The 12455-nt window shown below is 53.1% G+C and overlaps 2 protein-coding genes across 6 annotated transcripts in view; both read right to left on the bottom strand.

The window, feature by feature from the left end:
• The window catches only part of AK7 (adenylate kinase 7), a 58932-nt gene extending 53773 nt beyond the window's left edge, over positions 1–5159 (bottom strand). Inside the window, exons 1-3 of the mRNA XM_004698808.2 lie at positions 5058–5159; positions 3227–3415; positions 1927–2035 (exon numbers count right to left, since the gene is read on the bottom strand). Of these exons, the coding sequence (XP_004698865.1) occupies positions 1927–2035; positions 3227–3415; positions 5058–5159 (400 nt within the window). The remainder of the gene's footprint in view (positions 1–1926; positions 2036–3226; positions 3416–5057) is intronic.
• Positions 5160–8788: 3629 nt separating this feature from the next.
• Positions 8789–12455, bottom strand: part of LOC101639598 (GSK3B interacting protein) — a 19531-nt gene continuing 15864 nt past the window's right edge. For all 5 annotated transcript variants that reach the window (XM_004699124.2, XM_045287935.1, XM_045287933.1 and 2 more), the window contains exon 3: positions 8789–10346. In XM_004699124.2, the coding sequence (XP_004699181.1) occupies positions 10185–10346 (162 nt within the window). In that variant the 3' untranslated portion in view covers positions 8789–10184. The remainder of the gene's footprint in view (positions 10347–12455) is intronic.

The raw sequence follows: 12455 nt of genomic DNA, 5'->3' as shown, positions 1-12455 counted from the left end.
GTAGCAACGATGAAACATACAACTTTCCTCTAGTTCCTAAATGCACCCCCCCCTCCCCACCACTATCATGATCCCAATTCTACCTTACAAATCTGGCTAGAACAGAGGATGTACACTTGTATAGATAGGAACTGGAAACACAGGGAATCCAGGGTGGATGATCCCTTCAGGACCAGTGGTATGAGTGGCGATACTGGGAGGGTGGAGGGAGGGTGGGTTGGAAAGGGGGAACCGATTACAATGATCTACATATAACCTCCTCCCTGGGGGACGGACAACAGAAAAGTAGGTGAAGGGAGACGTTGGACATTGCAAGATATGACAAAATAATATTTTGTAAATTATCAAGTGTTCATGAGGAAGGGGGTAGCGGGGAGGGAGGAGAAAAAATGAGGTCCTGATGCCAGGGGCTTGGGTGGAAAGCGGATGTTTTGAGAATGCCGAGGGCAATGAATGTACAAGTGTGCTTTACATAATTGATGTATGTATGGATTGTGATAAGAGTTGTATGAGCCCCTAATAAAACGATTTTAAAAAAACTCAAAAAAAAAAAAAAGAGTGACAATGTCAGAAACCCACATGGGCCGGTCTACCCTGTCCTGTCAGGTCACTGTCTGTCAGAACTGACCCGAGCCCATTGCGTTTGAAGGGGCCTACACAAGAGGGTGAACAAATCATTCTTAGAATAAAGGCAGCCAGGCAACACAACACGGTGGGAAGCGGCCTGGCACATCCTCACACAACGGGACATGGAAATACCATGTGGCCGAGCCACCCCTCCCCTCCATGTGGGCCCTCAGAAACAAGGAACAAGCCAGGAGCAGATTACACACACCCATGCTTATCAGCACAGCACGGCTCACACTTGCTGGAAGATGGAAAGTACCACGATGCCCAGCAGAGGAAGACTGGGTGGATAAACCACGGATATTGTGCATTCCTAAAGAATCACTAGGAGGCGGAACCCACTCCACACAGCACCTACCCACAACCACAAAGAAGAGTGGCGGGGGCTCTGCCCAGGACCCCGTGACGTGGGCCAATATGCTGAGCGCAGCCAGTCAGTCCCAGAAACCACTGTCGAAGAAAGAACATCAAGAAAAATGGATCTCACACCAAAATAAGTGGACTTGGATGGTGACGGAGAAGCGGGGTGGGGGGGGATGGGGGGGGGAGAAAACACATAAATACAATTTATTTTTTAAAAGGAAAAATGTATATTGATAGTAACATACATGGATAGACACATAGATACGGACTAAACACACACACACACACAGAGAAATAACTCATTGTCATCTGGTGGATGCTGACCCCTAGCGATCCTATAGGACAGGGTAGACCTGCCCCTGTGGGTTTCTGAGACTGTAACCCTTTAAGGGAGTAGGAAGCTCTATCTTTCTCGGAGGAGTGGCTGGTGGTTTCAAACTGCAGACCTTGCAGCTGGCAGCCCAAGGCATAAGCACAATGCCACCAGGGCTCCTAGATAGATACGAGGGAGCTGATAATTGAAAGGAAGTTAACATTTGTAAAGGAAACCCAAACCATTTATTCCATGGCCCGGCAACGTGGGACAGGGGAGTGGGAGAGGGGCTGGTGAGTCGGAGGGGAGGTCAGGGCGGGGGCGGGGAGGAGAAAGAACGTAACTGGAATACTCCTTCTGGCTCTCACCAGGAGAGACCAGTGACTAGAAAGGGCCTTGTGGGGGGCAAAGTAGAGGGTGAGTGACCGTGAGGGTGGCCCTCCTCGAGAAGGGCAGGTGCAGTGGCCACCGCAGTGGCGGCAGCAGAAGGAGGCTCATGAGGACAGTGCCCCACCTGGCCATGTCCTGCAGTCGGAGAGGACACCTGGACGTCCAGCAGGCATCACAGACCCCGTGGTCGCCAGGCGACTCATGAGGCAAGCCCGCTGCCCGGAAATACTGACCAGACACGGCCCAGACGGCCTCGTCCACCTGCCGGGGCTGCTCCGTGATGTTGTACACGATGACCTCACACTCCATCAGGCGCATGAGGAGATCTTCTCGAGAGAGGGCCTGCAAGAGAAGACAGACGGACAGCCCTCTGTGGCAGGAGGCCCCCGGGAACCCGGGTGCTCAGGCTGGGGCACAATGCCTACAGGATGCCCCAATGGAGTCCGGCGTAAGGCGGGCCTTTGGCACCTTCTGTGAGCAGGTTTCAAGATGAAAACAGGTGGAGTCCTTACATAGCACATTGGTTACATGCTAGACTGCGAACCGCAGGATACCGGTTCAAACCCACCAGCTGCTTTGCAGGAGAAAGAGGAGGCTTTCTGCTCTTGTAAAGAGTGACAGTCTCGGAAACCCACAGGGGCATGTCCACCTTGTCCCGTGGGGTCCCTGTAGGTCAGAGTGGACTCAAAGACAAGGAGTTTGGCTTGAGCTGGGGGCGACAGGAGCCTGGAGCAGATGATTTAATGCTTGCGTCATCATCTTGGGACAATTTCTGCTTGTGAGTTAAACAAATCCAGCTCAGTGGAACTACAAGCTTTGAGAGGACCCACTCCCAGCCGATGGGCTGAGCAGCTTTTAGGGGACTCACTCCGCATGCTGGGGAGTGTGCCACCAGGATTGCTTCAGAAACCCCCCAATGGAAGGGACCCGTGGGTTCTCATTGGTGGTGGTGGGGTGGGGGCTTATTGCAGTTGGCCACGAGGAACATTTCTTAAAGCATCCCCCTCAAAAAACAACCACCTTGAGGTGGGTCTGACTCCTTATGTCAGTGGACAGCCTCTTTCGCCCAGGAAGTGGCTAGTGGATTTGAACCTCCGGCCTTTGGGTCACCAGCCCCATGCTTCCCTGGCAGCGCCACCAGGGCAAACAGAGAAGGTATCCATGGTGAGAAATGAAACTTTCTCACGTTAGGCAAAAAGGAGTCCTGGCCAGCTGCCTGGAGGAGGTGGCATGCACGCTGAGTGATATGTGTCCCAGGCTCTAAATGTGGGGTCTGACAGGAGGGTGCAGAGAGCAGCTGGCCGGAGGAGGATACCGCCCCTCAGATCTCTCTCAGTGCCCCGGGGAACAAGGCCTGGAGAGTTTGTCTAGTCCCTGCAATGCTTCGCTAGACGAGAGCAGTACGGCCAGGAGGTGCCCTGGCCCTGCGCCCACAGGGTTGGCAAACGCTGCTTCTTGAAGTAGCTTGCCAGGCTTTTCTTCTGAGGTCCCACCCCCCACGCGCGCGGAGGGCACTGCCCTTTCCTGACTCACGGAGTAGGTCTCCACCGCAAACTCGGGCTGGCGGCTCTCGGGCTTGGCCAGCGTGCCCACGACCTGGAAGGTGCCTTCCTTGAGTTTGGCCGATAAAGCTTCCGGGACCGCTGACTTGTTCTCCTCTTCATCCTCCTCCTCCTCAGCGATTTCTTCCAGTGAAGCCCCGATGACGCAGTTGGATAGAAACTGCAGAAAACAGAAAGTCTCCAAATGCTAAGGAGCCAGAGCCAGAGGTGGGGTCAGTCCTGACCCCTGTGGCCCTGCTGAGAGTCTATGCCGTGTGGACGAGACCCTGTTAGTATCGCTCCCTGCCTGTGAGTCAATGCCAACTCCCAGCCACCCTACAGCATGGGGTAGGGAAGCCCCCGTGGGCTTCTGAGACTGGAACTCCTGATGGTAGTTCCCACATGGGTCAGCTGGTGGTTTCAAACCACCAGCCTTGCAGATCGCAGCCCAACTATTAACCACTACGCCACCAGGGCTCCTATTGCTTTCCAAAGAGTCTTAAATTTGACGTACTTTCTGTAGAGACAAAAAAATGTATGTTTTTTCCAGCAGCTCCCTGGGAGAAAGACAAGGCTTTCTACTCCCATAAAGCGTTACAGCCTCAGAAACCCACAGGGGACAGCTCTACCCTGTCCTATGGGGTTGTTGTAAGTCAGAATCAACTTAATGGCAGTAAGTTTGCTTTTGCTTTTAGTTTTTGTAAGCGGTGATACCAACTATGCAACCCCTCCTGACAGAGCTGAAAGTGCTGGGGTCTAGCTATACTCCTATCTTCCGCGCGCACACATGTATCACACACACAACATAGAACAATCGTGAAAATTCTCCAAAACTGACTGCCACTGGGTCTGTTCAGGGATCTTACAGTGGTGAAGTGGTTCCGTGCTGGCTGCTAACTGCTGCCACTCCTCGGGAGAAAGATGGGGTTCTCTACTCCTGTAAGGAGCTACAGTCTTGGAAACCCACAGGGGCAGTTCTACCCTGTCCTGTAGGGTCACTCTGAAGAATTCGTGAAAAGCGATGTAAGACTCACAACTTTAAGCATGTTTCAATGGCTGCATACCAGAGCTTGTTTAGCTGTTGCCGAAATGTGATTAGACCCAGGTTAATTGTTTCAATGTTTACTTTGTAGAGCATCAAGCTAATGTTTATAACTAAGATGATATTGACCATTTTTAGAGACATAAGTTGAAGCATGTGTTAAATCCCCCCTTAAGGGCACTAAGAAAATATTGAACTTCAAGTATGGAGAACCTGGGGGAGGGGTGGCGTGATTTGCTTATTCGTTGACTGTTTTCTCTCGAGAGGCAAGTCCTTCAGACACACATATCACATATAATATGCATACAAATCACATACATCAGACACATGCATCATACATACTATACGCACATCATAGCAAATGTTAATTATATAGTGTCTATTATGTAATTATGAACCCCATGTAAAAATGATATGTTTACATATAAATGGAGTAGTCGTTTTTCTGTGTTTTTTTTTGAGTAGTCCACTATCTGCTCTTCGGGAGAAAGAAGAGGCGTTCTGGTCTCAGAAACCCAGAGGCAGTTCTACCCTGTCCTGTAGGGTCTCTATGAGTCGGCGCTGCCTGGTGGCAGTGAGTTTGTTTGGGGTTTTTAGTACTTTCCCAGGCGCCTTTAGGTGAATTCGACTCTCCAACCTTCGGTGACTGCCCACCTAAGGAACCCTGAACCCATTTGCTGGAGGACGAGTGACGCGAAGGCGCTTCCCCTCCCAGCCTCAGTTTCCCCCAGGCAATGGGACAGGGATGAATCTGGCCAGAGGCTGCGAGCTGCCCGCTCACCTTGCCGATGTTTCCACTGCTGTACGTGTCCAGCTGGTTCACAAACACCCTCTGGACACGGATCACTTTCTCGGCCGGGGCCGGACTCTCTTCCTCAGCCATGGAGGGAGCCGCGCTGGTTGCTAGAGCGAAAGCGTCCCCTCCGTTGCCAGGGGATGTGGGAGGCTGGACGGGGCGTTCCTAGGGCGGGGCTAGATCGCCGGGTGGGGCGGGGCTAGGGTGCTGGGCGGAACCTCCGCGGGCAAGCCGGGACGCTGCGTGGGGAGCTTCCGGGGCGGGGCGATTCAGAGACGGGCGTTCCCGGGGCGGGGCTACAGCTCAGGATAGGTGCGCATGTGCAGGGGTGTACCGGGGCGGGGTTAGGATGCAGGATGCGCATGCCAAGCGGGGTGCTTCAAACCACCGTTAAGGGGGAAAAGACTAGGAAGTCGGCAGGGGCGTTACCAGGGTGGGCTACAGAGCAGGGTGGGGCTACTGAGCCGAGCGGGGCCTTGGGAGCTGGCTGGGCCTGTCCCCCTCCAGCAGGCCCCGTCATGCGCCCTCTGATCCGCCCGCACTCTGGTCCTTGGTACTAGCCACATGGGCCCATGCCGTCTGGACTTTTCATCTCTGTTCGGAAACCGCGTTGCCTTGCTAGGTCCCCGGCGTCATCTTTGACTCATAGACACGCCCATGTACCGCAAAGTAAAATGCCCTCACAATTGAGCCTTCCTCCAATCCGCATGCCGCGTTGCTTCATCTAGTCCATCTTCGAAGATTATTTGCACGGCATACGGATTGAAACGAGATGGATTGACCCAGTGGCTGTATCAACGTGCCCCAACGTGGCAACACAGGTCGCGGATGGCTCAGGAGCGCCGTGTTTCCTTCTGTTGTGCAGTCACTGTGAGTTGGAGCTGACTCAAAAGCACCTAACCACATGGATGATCTTGAGCTTTTCTGTGTTTCCAACATTATTTTGCATAATGGTTATATTTACATATGCAATAACTTTATGAGTTTCTTTTAAATACTGGTGTCTCAGCTAGTGGAGGTGGCCCAGGACTTTGGGCAGCGTGGAGCCCTTGCCTGGCTGTGGTTTTCCAGGCAGTGCTGCTCGAGCTCCCGACCCTGCAGTTTTTGTGGGAGCCGCAGGCCCATGCATTAGCCTTCCTGAAGCTGCCACAGACCCAGGTGGTGCAGAGGGTGCAATAGTGGGGTGCTAAGAGAAAGGTTGGCGTTTTGAACACACCAGCTTTCTACTGGTGAAAGATGTAACAGGGATTCCGTAGACTCAGAAACAATGGAGTTCTTCCTGTCTATGGTAGTTACGTAATCTGGTTTCAGTTTGGGTCTTGAGAAGATTAAGAGTGAAGGGATGGAGTCTAGTCTGTCAATCAGGTCATAGCCAGTGAGGCCTCGGTGTGGGCACGGCCTCCCCCTGAGGATTCTGGGAACTCCTGTATTTCCTCCTTGGAGACGGAGACATGCTCTCTCGCTCACTCCATGAGATGCTCTACTGACAAGACACATGGCACTGCGCTGATAGAGCCCCTGCCCTGAGCTGGAGGAGCCACATGGAGACCCCTGCCAGCGCTGAGATGCTTCTACCGCCACTGGATCCAGAAGACTTTGCACCCACTGGCCTGTGATCTTCCTGCATTTGGTGTCATTGCATGTGTTTCGTGAGTCTGAAGAGGGCTTTATAGATTGTATCGGACATATGGGCTAACATCCGACTGATGGACTTGATCTGGACTGGACTGTTTCCTCAATATTCAATTGCTCTTGTATAAAGCTTTTTTACACACTAGTTTCTCTAGTCCACTCAGACTGACACTGTCCTGTAAGGTCAGGGCTGACTCCAGGGTAGCAGGGTTTTGTTGGAGGCTATAAAACCTGTTACAAGTGGATTGGGGCTGGCAGTGACCCTACCAAACCTAGCCAAACTCACTGCCATCAAGCCAACTAATTCATAGCCCAACCCAATTGCATTTCCACTTATCTCACATGCATTCGAAGGCAGGATTATCAATGAGGACTTAAAGCACAATTGATGCCTTTGAATTACGGTGTCGGCAAAGAATACTGGAAGTACCAGGTACTCCCAGAAGAACAGATCTGTCTTAGAAGGCAGAGAACAGGGAGATCTTGTGTCACATACTTTGGACGTATCATTAGGAGGGGCCAATCCCTAAAGGCCACCACACTTGGTAAAGGAGGTCAGTTCCAGGAGATGGAGTGACACAGTGGCTGTAACAATGGGCACCATGTAGCACTTGTGAGGGTGGCACACAGTCAGGCAGTGTTTCGTTCAGTTCTTCATAGGGCCACTGTGAGTTGAAGGCAACTAGCAACACATGGTGACTTAACATCAGGGGTCCACTCCTTAGAACACTGGACCAGCCAGATCAAAGGGCAGCGCTTGGTCTGGGAGTAAGCTCGGAAGGCAGGGAGACAAGGACCCAAGACATGGGAGGAGAGTTGGCTGCCATCAAGGTGAAAAACTCGTATTAACTATTGGGTGGAAAACCAATTGCTCTGTAAGCTTCATATGCAGCATGCACGTGTACATGAGCGCGTGCACACACACTGAAGGGCTCTTCATGCAGCCTCGGCTCGGTGCTGCTGTCATGCTAACATACAGGCTGACAAAGGGGCGCTGAGGCCAGCCTAGCACCTGTGTTCTACTCCCCCTGCCCATCCGATGTCTCCAGCACACAATGTCAGTCCTTTCCAGGACCTCACCACCTCTTCAAGGACCCCCGGGGCAGACACACCCCCCTAAGGGGTCTGGCTGTTTTCAGCCAGGTAATACCCTCCATCTACTCCATAGTTGAAACACACAATCTAAGGGAGAAAATGTGAACTATTATTAAACTAGTATTTGCCCTTCTTTCCCCGACATTATTTTCCAAAAATGGTTATACTGTTTTTCACATACTATACCTTTATTTTCGGTCATTTTTTTCTCATAGACTTTTAATGGCTGTACATCACATCACACCACTAAATGGACCTCTCTATCATAGCTTAACCAGTCTGCAGAGCCTTTCCCTGTTCTGAGACCATGGGCATCCCTGCAGGGTGTCCACTGTGGTGCCACTTCTCTGTGCTCAGTGTGGAAGTAACCGCTGTATTTTATAGCAGCTTTGGAAAGGCCCCATAACTATTTTCTAGAAGTTTCCTCAATATACCCTCCAGTGTAAGGTCATGAGTCATCCTGAAACAATCCCATTTCTCCATTTAGGCTGTTGAGCCTCATAGGGACCCTGTAGAATAGTTGAACTTCCCCATTGGGTTTCCAAGGCACTAAATCTTTACAGGAGCAGCCAGCCTGGCCTTTCTACCTCGGAGTTGCTGGCAGGTTGGAACTGCTGACCTTTCGGTTGACAGCTGATGGCTTAACTATGATGCCACCAGGGCTCCTTTTTAACTTTGTCAACAGATAGGACTAAGAATAGGCAGATGACCCAGTTATTTTTCACTTTCCTTACTGGCCAAACAGCTTTCAAGAGGTTCCCGGGGATTCCTATTTCCTCTAAGGTTCTGAGACAACAGATTCGTGACGGTTCCGTATTTAGAGGGGTGCTTTATTTCCCCACGGTTTAATTTATCCAGCTAAGTTCTCTGAGCGGTTAGCCACCAGGGCCCTGAATGTTCTCCCGTGCCTCTGGGGGGAGAAGGGCGACCCTCCCTGTCACCCCAAATCAAGATGCAGCCACGCAGGAGTCAGAAATGGGAGCCGATGCTGGTGGGATCAATTGTTTATCAAAAAATGAACTGTTTCCATTTTTAAACATACAATCACTTTTCGCCATATGGAACTCAAAATAGGAAAAACTGATTTTATTCAAACCTTACAAATCTCCCTTACAATTAGCCTGAGTTTAAGCGTGAGAAAGTTCAACCTGAAGTCAGATGTCATGTCCGGGGCAGTTAGGCCGCTCATGAAGGTCAAGTGGGCAGTGGAATGTGATGAAAGCATCCGGGGGCCTTGGACCAGGAAGCAGCTGCAGTTGGGACCGTCTGCTCTCAGGGGTAAGGTCTTCAAGCCCACAGGTCCCAAGTCTTTACTTGTGACAGATGGGGCACATCTGTCAGTGAGAGGGGAGGGTGGCCAGGGCAGGATCTGGTCCCAGGCCCTCTGGGGAAAGCAGAGTCCACTGTTGTTACCCTTGGGCGCTTGTCTAGGCAGGGGCCCAAACACGGGACTGGTAGTAAAGTATGAAATGCGGACTTCCATGTGTCAGGCATGAGCCTCCGGGCGCTTCACTCTTCCTTTGGTTTGGGACCTCGGCCATGCGCTTGGGCGTTTCGGTCCGGTGACTCTGCGGGGGGAGGGGGTGCACGGTACAGAAAGGAGACATGGAAGCAAAAATACTTTCTGGCCGAGCTGTCCTGTACACGTGTAAACAAACACTCGGAGTGAGAATCCACGCAGGCCAAAGGCTGGGATCCACCTCCTCCGACCCCATGCTGCTGGGGACGCTGCGGTCCGAGAGACAGGAGTCTGGTCTGTGCTTAGGACTAGAGACAAGTCATCGGTACATTCATTTGCCAACGGTCTGTCCTCTGCTGGGCCAGTGACCCTCTGGCTGCTGCCGGCCTGGGACACGGGGCTGTGCAGGCCCTGCCTTCCACCAAATTCAGCCCTACCCACACACTATTAACAAAGCACTGATGTCGGCAGCCTGGTGGATTTCCCACCCCTGTGAAGGGGAGACTAGCTGACGACAATTCCAGGAATGCCAGCCGTGAAACAAGGATTCAAACTCAGTCCAAGCTGGAAGCAAGCCCCCGAAGGAGCAGGCTGAACCCCAGCCTGGTGTCGCGAGGGTCAGGCTTGTTCCTGTGCAAACCTTGGTGTCCCCATGGAAGAGGCAGTGGCGGCCGAGAAGGAAACACTGAGGAGGTGTGGTGGGCAGAGGCACAGGGCAGGGACTGATGCCATCGCGGTGAGGGGCTCCCCTTTGGGAGCCAGACGGTAGCCAGGAGAACCGGCTACCAGCACTGCTGGGGCAGAAGCCTACGCTGAATCAAGGAGTGATGAAGGCAGGACGGAGGGGAGGGGTCTTTCTGCTCAGAACTCAAGCGGGGATCCCAGACCAACAGCTGTGCCCCCGCTAACCCCCAGGGGCAGCTTGGTCAGGACCGGCCATCCTGCTGCAGTGCTTCCAGCCTCTGCAGGAGGGCATTTCCGAACGCTTCCCGGTAGGCAGGGCTGAGCGTGTCCAGCAAAGAGTAGACGGTCTCATGGTAGGGCGTCTGAATGTCGTCGTCCACCTGGTCAAAGGCGTAACCCACCACCTGCAAGGGAAGGGCGGCAGCACGTGAGACCCCCCCGCCCACCCACCCGGTTCCTGGTGCCTCCAGAGCCAAGCCCATGGTTTCTCGGCCAGCCTCTGGAGGTGCAGGTCCTACACCAACAGCCAGAGTCGCCAATGTTTAATACACCCTTTTCCCACATAATAGGCGACCTGGTGGCATAGTACATCACATATTGGGACTGTTAACTGCAACGTCCGAGGTTCAAAACAACCAGCAGCTCTGGGAGAGAAAGATGAGGCTGTCTACTCCCATAAAGAGTTACAGTCTTGGAAACCCAGAGGCAGTTCTACCCTGTCCTGTTGGGTTGCTATGTGTTAGGAATGACTTGATGGCTTTTTCGTTTGTTTGTTTGAACACCAGTTCCTCTGGATGTCAGACCTAGCTCCTCCTCAATCCAACCAGGAGTACTGAAAGAAAGTGCACAGCTACACAAACCAAGCCCCCTTCGGTCCCTCCCCTGGCTTTCCCTGAGGGCAGCACAATGAGCACCGGGCACCACCCACTAGGCCAACAGGAAGACCTGTCTGTGCAGTTACTACTGGAGCTGTGTCAACCACCCCAAGTAAAGCCGTGGATCCTACAGTGAACGACACCATGGAGATTGACTTGCTGTCATCTGTCATCTAAGGACCACTGCTATGAACCCCTCGAGCACCCCCAATGAGCCTAAGTAAATGTCGAGTATTAAACTTGTCTTTTTTAAAGCTACACAAACAGCACGCACTTTCACATCCCGAACGAAACACGCTTCTTTCTACTCTGGCCTCTGTTCCATCTGACGCCTCCCTGGTGGTGCCGTGCGTGAGTTCAGTGTTGAATCACCGGATGGGGCATTCAAACTCACTGGCTACTTTGTAGAAGACCACAGAGCTGTGTGTTCCCAGAGAGGGGGGCAGTCTCGGAAACCCCAAGAAGCAGGCAGCCCCACTGTCCCAGTGGGCGGCTATGAGTCTAAATGACCTGATGGCAGTGGGCAGAAGAGTTCAAGTAGCACCGGGTCCTGTTTTTGTCCCTTGTTTGTGTGGAAGCTGTTTCTAGAAGCTGCGTCACTGTAACTCTGCTTCCTAGCAGGGCACCTGAAAAGCCACGACCCTCCCCTGCCAGGGAGCACCGCGCAGCTCTGAGAGAAAAGGGGCACTGGTCTTTGCGGCTGCCCTTCTGTCTTGGGAGCAGAAGCCATCCTTCTCCAGCAGAGCTGCTGGGGGTTTTGAACTGCTGACCATGTGGATCGCAGCACAATGCGTACCATTCCACCACTAGCTTGCTCTTGGCTGACTGCAGCCTGCACACTCCTAGAAAAATCCTCCATTTGAATGACATCTGTTCAAGTCAGACCCTCCCCACCCACCCACAACCACTCCCAACAATCCAATCGGACAGAGCAGAGCACCTGGCTAACAGTCAGAGGCTTAACCCGCCGCCACCAGGACCCCCTCTCCAGAAGACATGCGTGTTCGTGAGAAAGGGCAGGTGGCGGCGTCCTGTATGTAGAAAGCATGGGGCAGGCCTGCAGACCCAGGGCAGGGAGCACGCCTTCTACGGATAGTCCAACTGTGGACACAGGACAGCTGCTCCCTGAAGGAGCCTGCGCCAGCTGACAACCAGCCCAGCACCTGCAACCTGGCAGGCACTGTGGCCAGCCAACTCTTTCTGCAGAACATCCCCACCCCACTGGGGCAGGGAACGGGGGTGGCAGCTCCTGCTGCAGCCCTTCCTTAAACCATCGAGACACAGATACGGAAGCGAGGCTCAGCAGGGGTGACGGGGCCCCCTGTGTTGCTCCGACTAGCCTATTTCTACTGTTTCTAGGAAGAGGGCATGCTTCGAAGCACAGGTTGGGAGATTTACCAAAGGTACACACACAGGCTCCTCGGGTGCACCTCAAGCCCAAGTAGCTGCGTGGTGGGCCAGCAGCCTCAGGTGGTGAAGGTGCTGCCTTGGGGTCAGCCTTGACCTAGGTGGGTGCCCTTCACAGGGTGCTTGAAACACAGCACCTGTGAGCCCGGCAGGAAATGGGGCCCAGGGGAGCAGAGCCACTCGTGTGCCTGGCAAACAACTTCCGGCACAGCGCCTCGAGGCGCTGAAACT

The sequence above is a fragment of the Echinops telfairi genome, unplaced genomic scaffold, assembly GCF_000313985.2.
Source record: "Echinops telfairi isolate 266 unplaced genomic scaffold, ASM31398v2 ScPeMD7_18;HRSCAF=68, whole genome shotgun sequence".
NCBI lineage: Eukaryota > Metazoa > Chordata > Mammalia > Afrosoricida > Tenrecidae > Echinops > Echinops telfairi.
The sequence above is the reverse complement of the archived record's forward strand: the minus strand, read 5'-3'. Positions and strand labels throughout refer to the sequence as shown.